Source organism: Siphateles boraxobius, unplaced genomic scaffold, assembly GCF_051911475.1.
Source record: "Siphateles boraxobius isolate OS27281-9 unplaced genomic scaffold, OSU_SipBor_1 7, whole genome shotgun sequence".
NCBI classification, from domain to species: Eukaryota; Metazoa; Chordata; class Actinopteri; order Cypriniformes; family Leuciscidae; genus Siphateles; species Siphateles boraxobius.
In genome coordinates this window covers 17,337,613-17,357,580 of record NW_027509197.1, presented here as the reverse complement: position 1 = coordinate 17,357,580, position 19,968 = coordinate 17,337,613, and the positions used below count along the sequence as shown (strand labels likewise).

The following is a 19,968-nucleotide window of genomic DNA, read 5'->3' as shown; positions in this document are numbered from 1 at the left end:
AACCCAAATGGGAATTTTTGAGTGTGCACAGCTAGGTCCATATCTGTGGGCTCCATCTAAAGAGTTTGATAGTTAGGTCATGAGTTAGGTGGGGATAAGGTTAAGTTTAATCTTGTGAAATTGCTTATTTGGAGTACACAGTTTGGTACTGAGCTTCTCTTTCTGGACTTCAGGAGCTACTCTCTGTCTCTGTCTTCATTTGTGGCATGATTTGTGCATCTGTGTTTGTGTGTTTCCTCAATGGACAGGGAAAATATAAATGCAAGGCCAAGGAGTTACTCAAGAGTGGCTGCAATGAGCTGCTCCGTCCTGATATTCTCGTTGCCATGTACAACTCTGGCATGTGGAGTAAGGTAACCATCTGCCCACTGATAGTCTTCCAAGCCCCCTAGAAATCTCATCTCTTCATTAATGCACCCCTAACGTCACCTTTAGTGGTAATATCCAGCCTTTAACTATTACTACTTTGATTTTTCCACCATACCCTGCTTTTAAAACACATCCACTGATCACTTTCCATAACTTTCTTAGGAGAAAAGGTGTGCTGCATTCATACAGTAGTTAGCTATATAATGAAAGTAGACTTTAACTGAAAAGTAATCTATGTTAGAATATGGATGTTTTGTATAAATGTCAGGTCGTCACAATTTTTCAGAGCAAGTTGTCACACGTTTTATTCTGAAAAATATTGATAAACTAGCAAAAACCTTCCCTACTTTAAGGTGTCAGGAATTCATTTATTATTTTGCAATGAACAAAGAATCAATGCATTTTTTAGTTTAAATTAATTAATTTATTAAAATAAATAGCTTTGCTTTAATTAATGAAATATAATTAGTTCAAAATGTTACAAAAAATGTATAAATAGAAGCACTAATAAAAGAAAAATTAAAGACAAAGATTTACAGACAAAATGCCATCTTCAAAGGTTTGCAGAAGAGTATGAGTATAAAGGGTAAAGACATTACACAGTTTGTAACATGTCAATGTCTTTCTGTATGCTGTTGCCTGAAGCTGCTTTCCACCTCCATCTCCATTTTGTTTGACAGCACATTGCATGTTCTCAATTGCATGTATGTATGTGTGCGTCTTTATGGACTGCTAAAAATAAGTAATTATTTGCTCTTCTGAATAGATTGATTAAACGTTCCCTTTTAGTGCACAAATTGAGTTGTTATACAACTTAAATGTACTTTAACTTAAGTCTGTCATGATCAAACCTTCCCTTTTAATGCATGATATTGACAGTTGTTATACAACCTAATTATCACGTATCTTACTTAGTGATCCTTATAAAAATAAATATAATACTGTAAAAATTCCATTGATGTGAGGTCACCCATATCTTATAATAGCTTTATATAAGATATGCTTCATTTGAATGGAAATCTGCTGTCTCTGATGATCATTTCTTATCCATTACTTCCTGTAGTGGAAGTACAAAGAGCAGTATGAACGTGCCAAGTCAAAATACACCTCAGTGCTGGAAACCCCTGATTACCAAGTTGCCAAGCGCAGCAAGCAAATCAGCGATGTGAGTATCATCACAATCTGCCTTCCACGTTCCACCTTCATGTGAAAAGCATCTATACACACATACAGTAAACATTCCTAATGTTCAGTTAATAATCCAGTCATTGTATGGGAATGCATTATATTTTGGCATCTCTGTTCACTTCTTTAGATCATCTATAGGATGGAATACAACAAGACCAAAGCAAGAGGTTACACACTTGGACATGACACTCCTGCGAGCCAGCACATGAAGAAGGTCAAGGAGATCACCAGCAATGTAGGTTTACCCTTCTGTACATTTGCAAAAAGGAACCAAATTCAAGACTATTTATGTCAGTGTGTTACATTTTAAACTTCTGTTTTTTTTACAGCTGAAATACAAGGAAGTGTATGAAAGAAACAAGGCTCACATCAACATGGCACCTGATGCTCACGAAATCCGCGCCGCCAAGGAGGCCTACAAGAACATAAGCAATGTGAGTCTGCTTTGATCTACACTGAGCATCTGTTAAGTTAAATCACAAGTCAGCATCTCATTATTTGTGTTTATCCTACTTGTAGCTCGACTACAGGAAGAAGTATGAGGCCACCAAGAACAAATGGATCTGGACTGTGGACAGACCTGATTTCATCCATGCCGCTAGGAACAGTTTCCAGCAGAGTGATGTTCGTACCGCTCCATTTTCAACCATAGGTTCAGTTTTAGAGAGAATAATTACAGATTAAAGAACCCAATTTTTTTGTAATTCACAGGTTGAGTACAAGTACGATAAGGAAATGCTGAAGGGCTGCGTAATGTCTGTCATTGATGATAAATACACTATTTTGGCTAAGAAGAACTCTGACCTCGCTAGTGACGTGAGAGCCATTTCCCATACATGACATTTGAAAAAATCAACATATATGACTAGCTAAACTAACTAAAAATGTGACTGTTCTTCAGGTGAAATATAAGGAGAAGTATGAGAAGGCCAAGGGCCACTATCTGGCTGTCCATGACACACCTCAAATCCTTCATGCTAAATCAGTGGCCAATCTTGTGTCTGAGGTATAGCGCCATTATATAATGTAATAATAACCAATAACCAATATAAATATTTTTTCATGTATCATATATAAATTTATGTTTTACACATTTTTCTGCAGTCCAAATACAAGGAGGCCAGCAAAAAGGATCATCAATCGGGTGGCTTCACTACACTTGCTGAAACTCGTGACACTGCCCACAGCAAAGAGATTGCCAAAATCACAAGTGCTGTAAGTTGAAATACTCAGTTTTCACCCCATTATTATAAGAAATCTCAATTGTAGGGATTATACTGTATTGCGATCACCAATCATAATCTCACACGATCTTTCCACAGAAATTGTACAAGGAAAAGTTTGAGAAGGAGAAAGGCAAGTCTAATTACAATCAAATGATTGCTCCTCCCGATGTTCAACATGCCATGGAAGTGACCAAAAACCAAAGCAACGTAAGGAACTAACATGTATCTGCTTCAACCAATAGTCTCAGACAGAGATCATTTTAAATCTCTTGTCTCTCCTTGTGTAGATCGCTTATAAGCAGGAAGCTAAAGCCAAGTTGACATACACCTCAGTTGCTGACCGCCCAGACATCAGGAAAGCCACTCAAGCTGCTAAGCTCGTCAGTGAGGTGAGAGTCACTTTAAAGGGACAGTTCACCCAAATTGTTTATTCTATTATCAATTACACACTCTTATTGCCTTCCAAACCCATAAGACTTTCAAACATGGTCAACAGCAGCTCAACCATGCTTGCTTGACGCCCGAGAGTAAACCTTATTGATTTACATTAAGCAGCACATTTGCGCTTCCGTGTTTACCATATTTGATGTGCTCCATGTATGTATATTGATAAATCTTTATATGTGAATAAAAGCATAAATTAAATCATATAAAGCAAGCAATCATGTCTTAACAGAAGACTTGTATTAAACCACACAATTTATATTAATTACTTTTACGATCTCTTAATCACTTGTGCATTGAAAGTTTTGGTGGAATGAAATTTCAATGGAGGGTAAGACATTTCTCAGGTTTTATTTAAAAATGTTTGTGTTTCAAAGTTGAATGAGTCTTTTTGGATTTGGAACCACTTGAGGGTGAGTAAATGATGACAAAGTTTTATTTTTTGGGTGTAGTATTCAAACCTCTGTAGTTAAGTCTTGACAAAAAAGTATGTGTTGTTATTACAATTGTAAGTTGTAAAGATTGCAAAATCTGTTCTTGCAGATTGGATACCGTGATAAAGCTCGTCAAGAGGCCAGCCGTGGTGGAACGCTGCTCGGCCGTCCTGATATCACCCTGGCTACTGAGGTGTCCAAACTGACCAGTCAGGTAAAACCGTTAGCAACTCCACACTAGACATGATGTGGTCCATAGACTCTCATTGAATTCATCCAAAAGGAACACAGGGGTTTAGTTTGAAGCCACTGGATATGTATTTGACACTGGTTTCCTAACACCTTCACCATCACGGCAGCTGCATATGCAGTAATACTCAAAGATAGCTGTAGTGGTAGATTCACTGTAGTGTAGAACGCCTTAGCAGTGCTTCTCATGCCCATCATTATTAATACCGTCATTGTCTATGCGAGCCCTGAGTGTCTCTTGTAATCAGTTCCACCTCCTCTGCTTCATGTCTATCCATCTGAATCTCTGTTATCCATCCATCTGTTTTTCCATTAATTCATTTTCTCTGTTTTGTCCCATCTCAATAATGTTACCCTGCCATTTCACTGCGCTTTTTTTAGGTGGAGGAAACGCCATCCCTCCATGGTGCTGCTTCCTTTGACACTCCTCAGATGCGACACATTAAGAAAATGAGTGCCCTGACTAGTGATGTAAGAAGGGCCCCTGGCTCCTGGGAGCGACATTTGCACTTCTCTGTCTGTGTAGTGTCTGTTCTTTTTCCCTCGGACTGACCTAGTGGTTGTACTCCAGCGGCACTCAATTTGATAAGATTTTTGGGTCCTGCAGACATTGAAATATTCTTGTTGGTTTTCAATGTTTTTGCCCACTCGTTTTTTGCGTCTTTTTGTTGCTGATTTTGTCTTTTTTTGTGTTTGTCATGCAAGCTTTTGCCTTGTTGCCAGGCATAGGCTTATAGACCAGCACTCTATCACAGTTTTTTGTCATCTCTAGCATTTTCCCCCCATTTCAGACTATTTGTCTGGCATGCAAAATGTTTTTGGACATATGAATGATCTGTATCTCTTGTTCAAATCGTCAAAACTGGTGTCCAGTTTGCTTTTGCATTCTTTGACATGCTGTTGTATCGAGGAGTGTGCAGATTCAATAAGCAACACTATTAGTCATCAGTTATATGATTTACAGAATTAAATAAATACTAATTCATGGCACTGCTACCTTTTAGAAACCAAAAACACACTTGATGTTTTATTGTTGTAGTTATTTGGTCTACACACTCCTCATGTGACTCTCTTTGCTTGATGTCATAAATTTGATTCCTCCACAGATCTGGAGCTTTTTTTGCCAGAATCTTTGGGAAAAGATTCAACCTCCTTACCACCTTTCCTCCAGTTAAAGCTGAAGTGTGTAATTTTTTTAAATTAGGGTTAGTTCACCCAAAAATTAAAATTCTGTCATAATTTACTCACCATCATTTTGTTCCAAATCCATAAGACTTCTGTTCATCTTTGAAAAACAAATGAAGATATTTTAATGGAATCTGAGAGATTTCTGTCCCTCTTTTGAACCTCCATTCACCCAAATATTTGACATAGTTCCCGTAATCCATATAAATCGAGGAGCGGATTAATCCAAAGTCTTCTGAAGAGTTTTGGGTGAATGGATTTTTTAGTGAAGGGACAGAAATCCTTCAGATTTAAATAAATAATATCTTAATTTGTTTTATATTTTTAGGCGAACTAACCCATTAAAGACAAGTACAAAGACATTTTGGCACAATCAAAATATTGACAGATACAGTAACATTGGCTTAACCAACAGTGGGGTTTTCTGTTTGTTAAACAGGCAAGAGTGGAAAATGCTAAGCAAAAAATAATTTCATTTTGTTTTTTATATCATCTGGACTTTTTTTTTATTTGAAATATTTTGGATTTTATGAGTTGTGTCACCTGAGATACGTTGCCTGATTAGGGTATAAAAAAGGACCAAGTCATTCATCTGTTAACTGTTACTGCCACTGTATGTTTAAAACAATTATATCCCATACTTCACCTGATCTAATGTTGACAAATGATATATCATTCGAAAGCTTACGAACTCAAGATTCAGCTCGTGAGCACCCGTTTTGAAATTTTGAAATTGGATGTTGTGTTACCATAGAAATGGTACTCTAAATTATTTTAATGGGCTCCTCCCCTTTTGGGCATCATCATGTTTCATAATTTATGATAAAAAACTTTTCTAATCTTGACAAAACACATATTGTCAGAAAGGTCTGAGTCTGAAGGTTCCATATTTTGTGACAGAAGTGATATTTGGACAGAAATTGATTAATTTGTTAAGGCAGAATGCATACAATTAAATTCAATGGAATGTAAGTCACCCAGTGGCTATTTTTGGTATTATGCCTATGCAAAATCTCATGGGAACTTCATTTTTTGTGATATCAAGTTCAAATTTGGAACACAACTTGGTTAGATATATGGCTTTGATTTTATAGTAATTTTATAGTAAAAAATATTTTGTAAAATACATTAAATCAGATATACTGTACTTAATATTTATTCTTTTTTTATAAAATATGTAAGTTTTAAACTTCCTTAACTTTTTCATACTTTCATTTTTTGAAGTGCTTTCACTTCAGCAATAATCTGCTGACTGTTTATCTTTAAAACAAGACCAAACTTAGGTCTATATTTCAAAGCATTCTTGAATTACTAACATTTAAGTTTGAATAGTGCATTTTAAATAGAGCTAATTTAATCCCTTTTTTATACCCTAAACAGGCAACGTGACTCAGGAGACACATACATTTCAAAACGTGCTAAATAACAACATGAACAACATATTACTTAATTGTCTCCTTCAGCACCTTAAGAGAATGTTCACAATTAATGTTAGCAGTATTCTTTTTTTTTTTCAGAAGAAAAGAACGTTTAATATATATTTACTTATCTCAAAATCTGAATGTTCTGCACCACTGGTAGCCATGTCGGATTTAGGTCAGGCTGACTAATTGATCATAAAAAATTTGAAGCAAATCATGTGACCAGCATACTCAAGACAGACCAGGCTGTCATAAGTGATAAAAGAATTTGATGAAAAAATCTTATGCCCCAAAAAAGACAATAAAAACTATGTACCTCGTGAGACACATTGCCTGTTTTAGGGTTAACCAATGGCAAACAGATGAAGTGTTAGGAAACCTGTTTGAGCACAGTCACTTCTTTAGAAATAGAGTGTGAGTCGGGTTCTGAAAGTAGAAATCTCATTCAAGTTAACAATAACTTTTAAACCTTTAAAGACAGACCTACTGTGAGCAACAAGGTTAACCAATGATATGTGCTTTTGTTGAAGCCATCAGCCTGCATTTTTCCAAATTCTTTTTTAAATAATTATGTGTAACTGTGTAATTTCTGTTAAACATTACCCATGATTCTGTAAAGAAATCTCCACCAATCAGAGAATCAAAGAAAATTCGCCAAAAGAACTCTTTAGTGCTTATTCACTCCCATGAAGCACTGCAAAATAATGACGTAATCGAGTCAGTCTTGGCCCCGTTGCACCCCGTTGGTTCAGTGATGCTAGTGGCACAGAAATCACACACTTCAGCTTTATGTTCACACAAACAGTATATGTTGGATGTGATGCTTTTGAATGCTCTGGACTTTGTGTTGGTCATCCCATTTGGGGCTAGTACAATGTGAACTTGATCTGAATTGTACTGTATTAGACCCAACTGAAATCCTGTTGTAACGAGATTCTTTTCAGTTTCCCTTTCTTTCCATTGATGATTGCATGAAACGATTCATGTTTCTGTGTTTTTGCAAGCATTTTGGCTCATACGACAGAAAATACATCACTAACAGCAACTAACATAGTCACTGTCCTCTCTCAAAAGGTGAAGTACAAGGAGAAGTTTGACAAGGAGATGAAAGGAAAGAGACCACAGTATGACTTGAAGAACAGCAAGATTTATCAGACTTTGAAGGATGCCAATGAACTTGCAAGCGAGGTGCTTTAAACTCTCAAACTTGCTCTTTTAAAAACATTATTTTACCAGTCACATATCACACTGAGTGTTTCTTATAATGGTGTGTTTTTGCCTGGATATTTCTTACAGGTGAAGTACAAAGGTGACCTGAAGAAGATTCACAAACCTGTTACTGACATGGCAGAGTCTTTGTCAATGCAGCACAACCTGAGCACTAGCAAGCTGTCCAGTGACGTAAGAGTTTTATTGATGGCTTCATTTCCCTCCCATCACACACTGTAACACTATAACTGTGAAATATCACATCTTCATGTCATTTCACATGAGCCATCTATCATCCTCAGAGAAAGCTCTCATTTAATCTATTTACTCATTCCAGGCTATCATTTGGTAGTGACCCTTTTCATCCGATTTTAAACATACTACCACTAGCTCCATTTTTTCTTTCACTTGACCCTTTTCTATTTTTTTTCTTCTTCTTCTTCTTCTTTTTATTAACAGGCCTAGTGCTATTCTAAAAGCACTCTAACATCTAATTGTTCCATTTTTTTCTTTAATAACAATCCCTGATACATATTTTTTAACCCACTTCCCTGGATGCCTTTTTATTATTTTTTTCATCTACATTTTTTAATTTTCATTGGGATGTCTGCATATAAACTAGAAAAGAAAATACTTGAATGTTAACTTGACACAGCTTTTATCTGAACATATTTTAAACTAGGGCTGTGAAAAGATTAATCACGATTAATCGCATCCAAAATAAAAGTTTGTGTTTACATAATATATGTGTGTGTAGTGTGTATAATTATTTTGTATATATAAATACACACACATGTATGTATATATTTAAGAAATAATTTGCATGTATATACTGTATATATTTATTTATAATTTATATTATATATAAATATGAATATTTTATATATATAAATAGCATTTTTTTCTTAAATGTATACATGCATGTGTGTGTATTTATATATACAAAATAATTATACACATTATACACATTTGTTAGTTAATGTTAACTAAAGTAGTTAACTAATGTGAACTAATGAAACCTTATTGTAAAGTGTCACCAAACATTCAATATGATATAACAATATTAGTATGATTAGATCATTTGAAGTTAAATACATCTTCCTCATTCCATTATCAGTGTCATTATGTTATGTGTACATGACAGCCATCAGTCATTTCTTCTTCTTTTTTTCTTTTTTGGTCCCCACTTTCTTTTTCATTTTTGGCCAACTTTGGCCTTTTCAATATGGGAGAGATGAAACACTGGATTTCCATTTTGTTTTATTGAGCTGCTTTATTGGGCATTCCTCTTTAGTACCAGTACAAGAAGAAGTTTGAGGAAAGTAGGGGTCACTACCATATGATAGCTGACACACCTGAGCAGCTTCACCACAAAGAGGCCTCAGAGCTGCAAAGTCACGTAAGTCATACAGTTCTGGAGCTTTCTGCAGCTGACGTCACCTGCTTCTCTGTGTGTGATGCTTCACATGTTGGACCTGTTTATTTCATTTCAGCTAACTTGTCAGTCTTATGCAGCTAAATTAGATTTATTTATCATTACATTTTATTTGTTTGGGTTCATTTGTGCTGTAAAACTGCTTTATAAGGACTTGTCTGTGCGTTATGTAAGAACATAGTTGTAAAAGCGAGTTACTCCATCATTAAAGTCTGAGACATTTTATATTGCGAAAACACCATAAACATCCATTGTATTTTTAATGAATTTTCCACACTGTTGAGCCTATAGTAAACTCTCTTTTAGGACTCTCAATGCTTAGGAACATAAAATGGAAGATTAATTATTATCCAGTATAAAAAACTAAAAATACACTATAGCCTAGACTCTTCAAAAAGATTCAGTTTGCAGACAAATCTGTGGTCTTTGCTTGGCAATCATTATTTAGTAAACCATTAAATGAATCAGTTCAGCTTTTTTGCATTTGTATGTAATTCACCTTTGGGATTTTGTCTGACTACAGGTGAAGTATAAGGAGAAATATGAGAAAGAAAGAGGCAAAGCCATGCTGGACTTTGAGACTCCTACTTACGTGACTGCTAAGGAGGCTCAACATATGCAGAGTCAGGTAAATACTGATGCCAAAACTCAGTGTATTCAATGCAAAACAAAATGGTAGCGTATAGCTCAAGTATACGTTGTAACCCAGTGTGAATGACTTTGAAATACTAAGTAAAATTCAAACAGTGTGTTTTTATGTTTATTCAAATATTGTAATGCTGGTAAGTAAAAGACCACAATTTCCAACCAGGACCCATGGATTTATGGTAGGCATTTATGTATGTTAGATGCTTATGGCTGTTTTGATAGTGTCACTGTACAACACATTGACTGGAGAAAATGTTTTAAATTAACATCAAGATATCAAAACATTATATGAACTGTCACACTCTTCGACTGAGGAACCAGTGTGACCATGGTGTACTAGACCCGTATGCCTGAAGCTTCATGTATCTCCCACTCTTCTATATTTGTGGTGGATAGAAAGAGTATAAGAAGGACTTTGAGATGACAATGAAAGGAAAGAACCTCTCTGGGTTGGAGGTCACCCCTGCCATGATACATGTCAGACACGCCACGAAAATTATTAGCGAGGTAACATGAAGCCCTTATATTATGTTCCTTCCATCCTGGTAATAATACTAAGACCACATACACATTATAATCCTTACATGAGTGTCTTTGAAGTTTCCAGTTACACCCAAGTAGGTTATGATTAGTATGCATGAACCATCCCTCCGTTGTAATACACTCTCAGTAATTCCCTTCCCCTTTCAACATCTCTCTCTGTGTGCGTGTGTGTGTGGGTGTGTGTTTTCTGCTGTTGCTGGTTTTAACAAGGTTCCAACAGTCATGAAAAACCTGGACATATTAGGGAATGTCATTCCAGGCCTGGATTTCCAAATTGTGATTGCAGGCCAGGAAAAGTTGTGAAAATGATCAAAATCATTTTATTTTTAATCCTGCGAAAATTTTCATTATCGCCAAGTTATCATTGTGCAATCTAACAATATATCACTATGCGATCTTTCAAATAATTTTTATTGATATTTTAATTTTTCATGTTTGACTGGAAATGTCATTGAAATTCATTGATCAAAAGATGTGGGAACCCTGTGCATGCACATGAATCAACTTTTGATTTAATTTAATTTTGACCTCTTTAGATCTTAAATACACTGAATCGTCAGTTTCCATGGTCATGCACATGAAATAACATATTTCATTTTATTTATATTTTATTTTTTTTTTGATTTTTTTTTAACCTCTTTTAATCTTGGTTACCATGAATATTTAGTTACCCTGAGCATGCACATGAAATAACATTTTATTTTATCATAACCTCATTGGATTTTGGTTTGGCTTTAAAATTATATGAATGCTGCAAAATGAATGTACATGTTAAAAAGTCTCAGACATTGTTTTTGTCAATATTCTTGCCTGTGACGTGTGATAAATATTGTATATGCCTTTATCAGGTTGCTTTTCAAATTCAGCAATGCCTTTGCTCCAAGTAGATTACGTTCAATTACTTGTTGTGTATGGACAATATGCACCATGAGGGTTAGGTGCAAACCCAGAGGGTTAGGTGCAATTTGCTCATGCAAACCCAGAGCAAATGCTTGGTGACTTTGAAATGTCAGTGGGCGCAGTACTGTGTCTGTGTCTGTGTGTGCGCTATGTGTCTGCAGTATTTCTGTTCTTCTCCGCCCTGTAGAAAGAGTACAGGAGGGATCTAGAGGAAGGGGTGAAGGGTAAAGGGCTTACAGTGCTGGAGGAAACTCCTGAATTACTGAGAGCAAAGAATGCTACTCATATCCTGTGTGAGGTAGGATGGCTAAAGCTCAAACTGACTTATCTTACCTGTAGTCCTCTCCCACAACGCCACTTCCTTCTCATCACACTAATCAGGCAGAAACTGGTCAGTTTGCCTCTTGCTAATGAGAAAACTAATCAAGCTTATGGACTTTATCTATGATGTGCCATCTAACCAGGTTTGGTAAAGCGATTCAACTCAACCGATTGAGACTCCCACTAAATGTCATTTTGTCTTTCAATTCTAAATGGTCTCCCTTGTTTTCCTTATTTTTCCTTCACAGCTTTGATGTTAAAATCATCTAAATTTTCTTTTCATTCTTTTTTTTCTTCTCTTTCTTTTCTTTTTTTATGCTACTTTTTTCCTCCTCATTCTTTTCTTTTTTTTATGCTGCTTTTGTGTTTGTAGCCCACAGTAATGTTTCTTGGTGTGAATGTTAAGATGACTGATAAACAAACATATGGACTTGATCTCATTTCAATTCCTGCAGAGAGAGTACAAGAAAGGATTGGAGCAAGATATCAAGGGAAAAGGCATGTTGGCTTTGGCCACTGACACTCCAGACTTCTTGAGGGCAAAGAACGCCACAGATATTCTCAGTCAGGTACACAGATGATCTCCAACCCATCAATTCAGTATTTCATAGGTGATTCCCTCAACTATTAGCACCAACATTTCAACAATACATTGATTGCTGGTTAATTTGTTTTCCAGGCCAAGTACAAGCATTCTGCTGAGCATGACAGAGCCACATACACCACAGTCATTGACACCCCTGACATCCTCCATGCTCAGCAGATCAGGAACCTTGTGAGCCAGGTATGAGGGTTGCTTCTTTGAAGAAAAAAAGTCATTTTTTGATGTTTATTGCTAGTGTATTGGTATAAATGTACCTATTTTTACACTCTTATTATAAAGACGTTTGGATCTGTATTTAGACACATTTTGGTAAAAGGGCTGCAAAATTCCAACAATAAATAGAAAACAAAATGGTTCATATAATTTTTCAGTTTGACCCCCTGATCAGTTTCTAAAAGTTAATCATCACCGCTTTTTACTATTTACTATTACTAATTACTATTAGTAAAACTTTAACTATTACTATTACTTACTTCCTTATACATGGATAATGATGTGTCTACTATTCAGAGCCTCTGTTTTTATAACTGTTTTATTAGGCCCCTAGCACCGATGGTGTGAGGACCCTATTGGAAATGCTCTGTTTATTATTATGATTTTTATGATTCAACTTTTTATTTAACCTAACAGAAAAAGTACAAGGAGGAGGCTGAGAAGACCATGTCACACTATGTGCCTGTGTTGGACACTCCTGAGATGCAAAGAGTGCGTGAGAACCAGAAGAACTTCAGCACTGTAAGTGTTTCTCCACGGGCTTTGAGCCAGCCCATATTATGTTCCTGTTTTATTCATCTTATTCAATGTGGTATTCGAATCCTTTGTTGTCTTTGGTCCCTGTCTTTCGTGTGTTTTTCTATGAAAAATAAAGAGAGACAATATTAAAGAGTAGACAGATTTGTTATGTGGCTTAGTTAGTTGCCCATTTTAATAATTACCACACTTCTCTTGATTTTGAATAATTTTGGAACAATTTTGGTTGCACCGTTTTCTCTTGTTGCATTTTTGTGTCAGTTTTGACTGCTTTTGTGCTCTTTTCTTTTTAGCTTCAGTACCAGATTGACCTTAAAAACAGTAAAGGCAAAGTTTCAGCAGTAAAGGACACTCCTGAAATGCTTCGTGTTAAAGAAAATACAAAGAATTTCAGCTCGGTACTTACTGCCTAATGAGTATATGTTTTTTCAATATTCTAACCACAATTTCTTTTTTTGGGGGTTTTGTTCTTTTTTCTGTTCTCATTTCTTGCTTTACACCACCTTTTCCTTTTTTCTGTACTACAACCACAAGTTAACATTTCTTGACATCCAGCTCTTTTTATATAATATAAATATAGATATCCTAAACAGACCTTAGTCTAATACTTAGTCATAAACTAGCAAAGCCACTAACAGTAATCATCAAATTTGATGCTGTGGACCTTTCTTCATCCTAAACAGTAGCTCTAACCATTTTACAAGCTTAATATTTACATATTTTACCTCTTTGGTTTGTATCTGTCTTGTGTGTTTGAAATGTTGTAGTTTCTTTTTTTTGTCCATCTCTTCTCAAATGTTTGGTCTGTTTTTATGTTGTGAGAGCACATTCTGAAGCGTCCCCTGACAAAACAAATGAAAGCTACTTATCCTACGAGATAAAAAACAAATGTTAATGCCTCATTATTCTTGTACAATTCTAAAGATCCAGTACAAGGAGGAGCTTGGGCAAGGAACAGCCATAGCTGAAACCCCTGAGATGGAGAGGGTTAAACGCAATCAGGAGGCTATTAGCACGGTACTCAGTGTTGTGACCCAACCATTCAACCTCCTTCCCATTGGAGAGCCCCTAAAAAACAACATAATGCCTCCTTTAATTATGATCCTTTAATAATAATCGAAAGTCTGTCAGCATTTTAAAAAATTTAATGTCAAACATTCATTTTAATATAGATCATCTAATATGAAGTAATACTTTTAAATAGATAGCCACGCCTCTCATCATTTTTAATAACATGATCCATATATTTATCCATCTTCATCTGAAAGTGGTTCCAAGACTTTAACTACGTTGCATTGTTAAAAACACTCAACCTCTCCTCTCTTTTTACCCTTTTCATCCCGTTTTTGGATAAATGTGTCAATTCTCTGACTTTATCACTTATTTGATCCTTATTTGAACTATTTCATGCTCTTAATGGACCTGAAATGTGTATTAGATTAAATACAGGGATTCACTAAGTCAAGGCATTTCTATACCTGACCTTCCTGAGGTGAAGCGTGTACGGGACACTCAGAAGAACATCAGCTCGGTAGTGTTTTTCTCTTTGAGGAAGACTCCTTTCTTTAAACATTTTACTGTATACTCCCATTCTTCATCTTTATCATTCTTTAAAGTCTCATTTTACCCCTTCTTCACCTTTTTGGTAAGGATAAACGACCCTAAATAAACCAAAAGCTCCCCTTCACTATTCTATGTATATTCTTTTCTCCATACTTTACCATTCAAAAAATGTTTGGAGTCTGTAAGATGTTATGCTCACCCAGGCTGTTTTTTATTTTATCAAAAATAAAGTAAAAATAGAAATGTTCTGAAATACTATTAAAATTTAACAGAACTGTGAATATATTTTAAAATGTAATTTATTCCTGTGAAGGCAAAGCTGAATTTTCAGCATCATTACTCCAGTCTTCAGTGTCACATGATCCATCAGAAATCATTCTAATATGATGGTTTAGTACTCAAGAAACATTATTTATTATTATTAATGCTGAAACAGTTCCTGCTTAACATTTGGTGAAAACCGTGATGTATATTTTTTCATGATTATTTGATGAATAGAACAGCATTTATTTAAAATAGAAATATTTTTTAGCATTATAAATGATACTTCATATTATGTTACTTTGATCAACTTAATGCATCATTGCTGAATGAAAGTGTTAACTTCTTGAAAAAAATCTTACTGACCCCAAACTTTTGAACAGTAGGGTTATACCTCACAGTATATGTCCAAATTATTTACCCTACTTTTTTTTCTTGCTAGAGGCATTTTATGATTTATTCTGACATTTTACATCTTCAACACTTTTGTTTTCATGCATTTAGTATGTGTCATTTATCTTTTTTTTTTGTCTTTTTGTTTTACACACTGATATCTGAAAATGATTGACATTAATAAGATTAAGTCGTTTTTTATATTTGTTTTTTGTTTATTTTTGCCTCATTGCCTCTACATGTGTAAAGATCCAATACAAAGAAGATTTGGGAGGAGGAACGTCAATTTCAGAAACGCCAGAGATGGAGAGAGTTAAACGCAATCAACAAAATATTAGCACGGTACACTGCGGTGTGACCCTCAATCCCACCCATAAAACATTCCCTAATCCTCGTCTCTCCATCGTCTAAGAAAACCCTTTAGCCTCCATCTGTTTATTCTAGTCCCTCTAGTGACCCTGAGAAGAAGTCACTGCATCCAATCCATCCTTCATAACAATAGTTGTAACTCTCGTGTAGCTCATGTGACAGAATCCTGTATTCCCTTTTATCAGTAATACTTAGTATTTATTTAGCTGCAGGCTAATTATTAGCAACTGATTCCTCCATGTAATAATTATGTACCATACCTTTTTTTTTTTTTTACTAAAAGTTATCTAGTTTTAAACTTGTATTGTTGATCAGCAACAGTTCTTTGCCAACACAATTGCTTTGCTCCAAAACCTAGTAAGCTGCCTACCAAGGTAGCATTTGAAGGCATCATAGGCACACTCTTGACCCAAAGGCTGTTATGAAAAGTTGGGAACTTTATGGATTGTTAAACTTGAGTATTACGCAGTGGGTCGAGTCTCTGATGCTAAATCCTATTTGTGTAGTATATAAAACTGCTGCCTATATAGAGATTTACAAGTATGCCTCTTATGGGCACTTATAATGCAATTTTAAAAGGCAGATGCCTGCGTAGGCAGCGAGGAGGCTTGGGTTTGGAACAGAGCTAATGATTTAGTGTATTTTATCCTTGTGAATGTTCGTTCTGTTGCTGTTTGGTTCATGTGTGTGTTGTTTATTTGATATGTCGTAATTAATCCTTGGGTAGATAAAATACAAGGATTCGCTGGGTCAAGGCACAGCCATACCGGACCTCCCCGAGATGAAGCGGGTCAGAGAGAATCAGAAGCACATCAGCTCGGTAGTGGAAGCTCCACAGGGTTTACTTGAGAGTGTCTCTGTTCCCCATTAACGCTTCCAGTATACTTCTTCCTTTTCCACTCTTACAATGCCATCGCTGATGCAAAACAATTGAAGCATATGTAATGCTTAAACCTCATTTTCATCTAATGTAATTCACCTCATCATATTCCACCATAGTTAAGGTACCCTTTGCTGTGAGTTCAAACGTATGGGAATTATTCAACTCCAAACATTGTTCCTAATCCAAAATTAAACCAACACCAGATATCCCATATTTGTTGTTTTCCCTTCCCAACCAATTTCCTCTTTTTAAATCTGGGATATAAACTCATTGTGTGTTGTGTGTGACGTTTGATGTGACTGTGACTCTCCAGAGACTTTTGCGTCTGCCGTGGTGTTTTGTGTCTGACTGGCCTCTGGGGGCGCTGTTCTTTTCTACTCTAGGTTTTGTATAAGGACCTCTCTGCCAAGGGAACGCCTGTGGTGTTCACTCCAGAGATGGAGCGGGTCAAACGGAACCAAGTGCAGATTAGCTCGGTACTCACAGCCACAGGACACGAGTGTGTGTGTTTGCCATGTGTAAACGTAACTGCTCTAATGCCCTCATTTCACTTAGGAGGCTAATAATATTAACTTTATTCTTCCATATGCTGAATTTAATTCAGTAACTGATCATCATCACTACAAAGCTTCATCTCGGGACCCACCTACTTTTAATCCAGCCCTCTGAAGATCCCTCTAATTCATCTGTCTGAATTCACAATAACACCCATGGTTGTGCTGATGGATGTCATATTTATGTCCTTTGTTTGTCTAATGTCCTGATTTCCCGGTGTGTCTTCCACAGGGTCTTGATACATAATCATAATCCAAGTTTCTAATGTATGTATTTTCTGTGACTTTTATCCAGGTTCTGTACTCTGACAGCTTCCGTAAGCAGGTGCAGGGCAAGGCCGCTTTTGTGCTGGACACCCCTGAGATGAGACGTGTTAAAGAAACCCAGCGTATCATCTCTGGAGTATGATGACGTTCACATCTTGACCTTTATCATTATATTACAATGTACTGATTTTTCGATGTTATGTGAAGGTCAACCCTATTGCAATCAAAACGGTAGTAAGGCTGAGGATCAGTACAAACAAATGCACAATGTAATATTATCAACAGTCAGTAGATGCTGCAAAAACCGAATTGAAAACACAACCTGCTTGTAGGCAGACTGGGTTTTAAGTTACAGTCTTAATGGTGGCTACGTTTATGCACATGGCCCCTAAACATTTTTAAAACACTAGGCATCATACACATGTGACTTTGTAAATAGTTACTACTACCACACGCTCACACAGTACCCGACTTTCAAGTCGTTCTAAACACAACAAACTCAAACAGAAACAAGTTCATCATTGCTTGGAGATGCATGACAAATGAAAACAATATGAGTTCTAAAATCAGTTAAAATGTTTAATTATGTATGATATCCTCCACCTGGATGGAATCAAAGTCTGAAGCAAAAAAATTCTGTACCCATCATTCACTACACCGTTTTCTGCAAAATCTGTCAACTCGCCTGCCCAAAATCTCCAGACTATCTCTAGCACTGACGTCATTATTTTTATTTTTTTAATCAAAATAACTTCCCCTCCCTCTTGGCGCGACATCTCTTCTGTTCTATAATGACATGTTTACTGGCATGAGGGTGGGACATCCTGTCACTCACATGAGATCACAGCAGCAAACCAAAACCATCCAACTACCCTATCAATTTCCCACCCTACATTTTTTTCTCATTTGAGAAGCCATTCGAAAGGCCAATCGAGACTTCGGACTATAAACGGATTGTTGCTGTAGCAGGTTCTTAGTGTCCCCTGACTCATGTTTTGCTGTCTATTGGTCCTGTCAGGTCAGATACCACGAGGACTTTGAGAAGAGTAAGGGCAGCTTCACCCCCACCATCTCTGACCCCATAACTGAGCGTGTGAAGAGGAACACACAGGACTTCAGTGACATCAACTACCGCGGCATCCAGCGACGTGTGGTGGAGATGGAGAGGAGACGTGCAGAGGAACACGATCAGGAGACCATCACTGGTCAGCTGACATATACTGTTTCCTGTACACACTAAACACACTTGAGTTTAGAAACTGATTTCTCTTCCTGTAAATCTAGAAAAGCATGACGCTTATGTAACAAATAATATACAAATGATACACAGAAACCAAATGAGTTTTAAATAGAGACATTTACTAAAACTGAGTTTACTTTCTCAAAGACCTGCGTGTGTGGCGCACAAACCCTGGCTCTGTCTTTGACTATGATCCTGCCGAGGATAACATCCAGTCCAGAAGTCTTCACATGATGTCAGGTGGGTCACTGTACCAAAAAAGCTTTATTACACGGCTCTCTGGAATACTTGACTGGGCAATTTTGATGTTCTGCTCTTAGATATGTTTAATGACTGCCAAACTATATAATGACTGTAAATTATTCCTTACTCTCTACAATGTGGTTGTATATTTATCTGCCACCTTCCTCGATTGAAGACAGTCTTTCAAAGAGAAGGGAACATTGACATGTTTGTCCCATTATTCAGTCCAAGCCCAGCGCCGCAGCAAGGAACACTCCCGCTCCACCAGCGCAATGAGTGGGGTGGGCGATGAGAAGTCAGAGGTGTCTGAGAACGTGGACCACCATGCATCGCTCTACAGCAATGGCTTTGGTGTCTCCACTTTACACGGTAGATGTTTAAAGTGCTTCATTTCTTTTGTCCTTAGGTTTGAATTATTACAGTTGGCATGAAATGAAAATTCATCTATTTTTTGACTGCATTGCATGCTATTGATATTTTTGTGAATTATTCATTGTTAATTTAAAAAAAAAAACATTGAACTTGACCTCATAATGTTTATTCAAAATGACATAACTCGATATTTCAGTGAAAATGACTTCTCTGACGTATGCCGGACTTATCCAGTCATTTAGTCTGCTTAAACCCTGTCCCTCCACAATGGACTGCAAGCTCATTCATTTTGAATGCATGTCCACATCTCAATATCCAATCAAGAACCGATGGATAGAGTTGCATTGCAACATTAAGGATGGAAAAAATAAATTAACAAATATATTTAAACAAAAAATCCAGGAGTGTTTTTTTTACTTTGTGTTTAAATCTTAAGTTGTTGGATTTTGAAGATATTTCAGGTTAAATCAATTACAACATAAGCTCCATGCTGTGCTTGGCTGTTATGTACATCAACTGTTTAGTGCACCATATGCAACATCATTTCATTCTATAGTAACTGCTGAGGCTTTAAAGTGAAAGTTAAAGTGTTAATCTGGTCTACCATCTCGTTTGTACTAATGACAGTTGAAAATTGCCTGTCAGGAGCCAAAATCTGAATGCTATTTATCTGAAGATATATATATATATATATATATATATATATATATATGCTATTAAATCTGCTGTTTTCTCATTTAGGATACACGCAGACCAAGACTACAGAAGTTCAGCAGAGATCCTCCTCTGTTGCAACACAACAAACCACTGTTTCTTCTGTCCCCTCACATCCATCAACCACTGGAGTAAGTACTGAGAGACCAATGGCAACTTTAATAAACTCTATACATATACTTT

The 19,968-nt window shown here is 36.4% G+C and overlaps 1 protein-coding gene across 25 annotated transcripts in view; it reads left to right on the top strand.

The window, feature by feature from the left end:
- The window catches only part of neb (nebulin), a 63,615-nt gene that overhangs the window by 42,741 nt on the left and 906 nt on the right, over positions 1-19,968 (top strand). The window contains exons 109-138 of one of the 25 annotated variants that reach the window (XM_077216993.1): positions 1,433-1,534; positions 1,685-1,792; positions 1,887-1,991; positions 2,077-2,181; positions 2,269-2,373; positions 2,459-2,563; positions 2,662-2,772; positions 2,880-2,990; positions 3,071-3,172; positions 3,771-3,875; positions 7,591-7,704; positions 7,813-7,917; positions 9,020-9,124; positions 9,684-9,788; positions 10,205-10,315; positions 11,439-11,549; positions 12,028-12,141; positions 12,252-12,356; positions 12,807-12,911; positions 13,220-13,324; positions 13,851-13,943; positions 14,365-14,457; positions 15,393-15,485; positions 16,240-16,332; positions 16,779-16,871; positions 17,245-17,352; positions 18,235-18,421; positions 18,604-18,696; positions 18,925-19,068; positions 19,813-19,916. In XM_077216993.1, the coding sequence (XP_077073108.1) occupies positions 1,433-1,534; positions 1,685-1,792; positions 1,887-1,991; positions 2,077-2,181; positions 2,269-2,373; positions 2,459-2,563; positions 2,662-2,772; positions 2,880-2,990; positions 3,071-3,172; positions 3,771-3,875; positions 7,591-7,704; positions 7,813-7,917; positions 9,020-9,124; positions 9,684-9,788; positions 10,205-10,315; positions 11,439-11,549; positions 12,028-12,141; positions 12,252-12,356; positions 12,807-12,911; positions 13,220-13,324; positions 13,851-13,943; positions 14,365-14,457; positions 15,393-15,485; positions 16,240-16,332; positions 16,779-16,871; positions 17,245-17,352; positions 18,235-18,421; positions 18,604-18,696; positions 18,925-19,068; positions 19,813-19,916 (3,240 nt within the window). Of the gene's footprint in view, positions 1-248; positions 354-1,432; positions 1,535-1,684; positions 1,793-1,886; positions 1,992-2,076; positions 2,182-2,268; positions 2,374-2,458; positions 2,564-2,661; positions 2,773-2,879; positions 2,991-3,070; positions 3,173-3,770; positions 3,876-7,590; positions 7,705-7,812; positions 7,918-9,019; positions 9,125-9,683; positions 9,789-10,204; positions 10,316-11,438; positions 11,550-12,027; positions 12,142-12,251; positions 12,357-12,806; positions 12,912-13,219; positions 13,325-13,850; positions 13,944-14,364; positions 14,458-15,392; positions 15,486-16,239; positions 16,333-16,778; positions 16,872-17,244; positions 17,353-18,234; positions 18,422-18,603; positions 18,697-18,924; positions 19,069-19,812; positions 19,917-19,968 lie in introns of all 25 variants that reach the window. The other 24 variants (XM_077216994.1, XM_077216997.1, XM_077217000.1 and 21 more) reach the window with 24 other exon arrangements.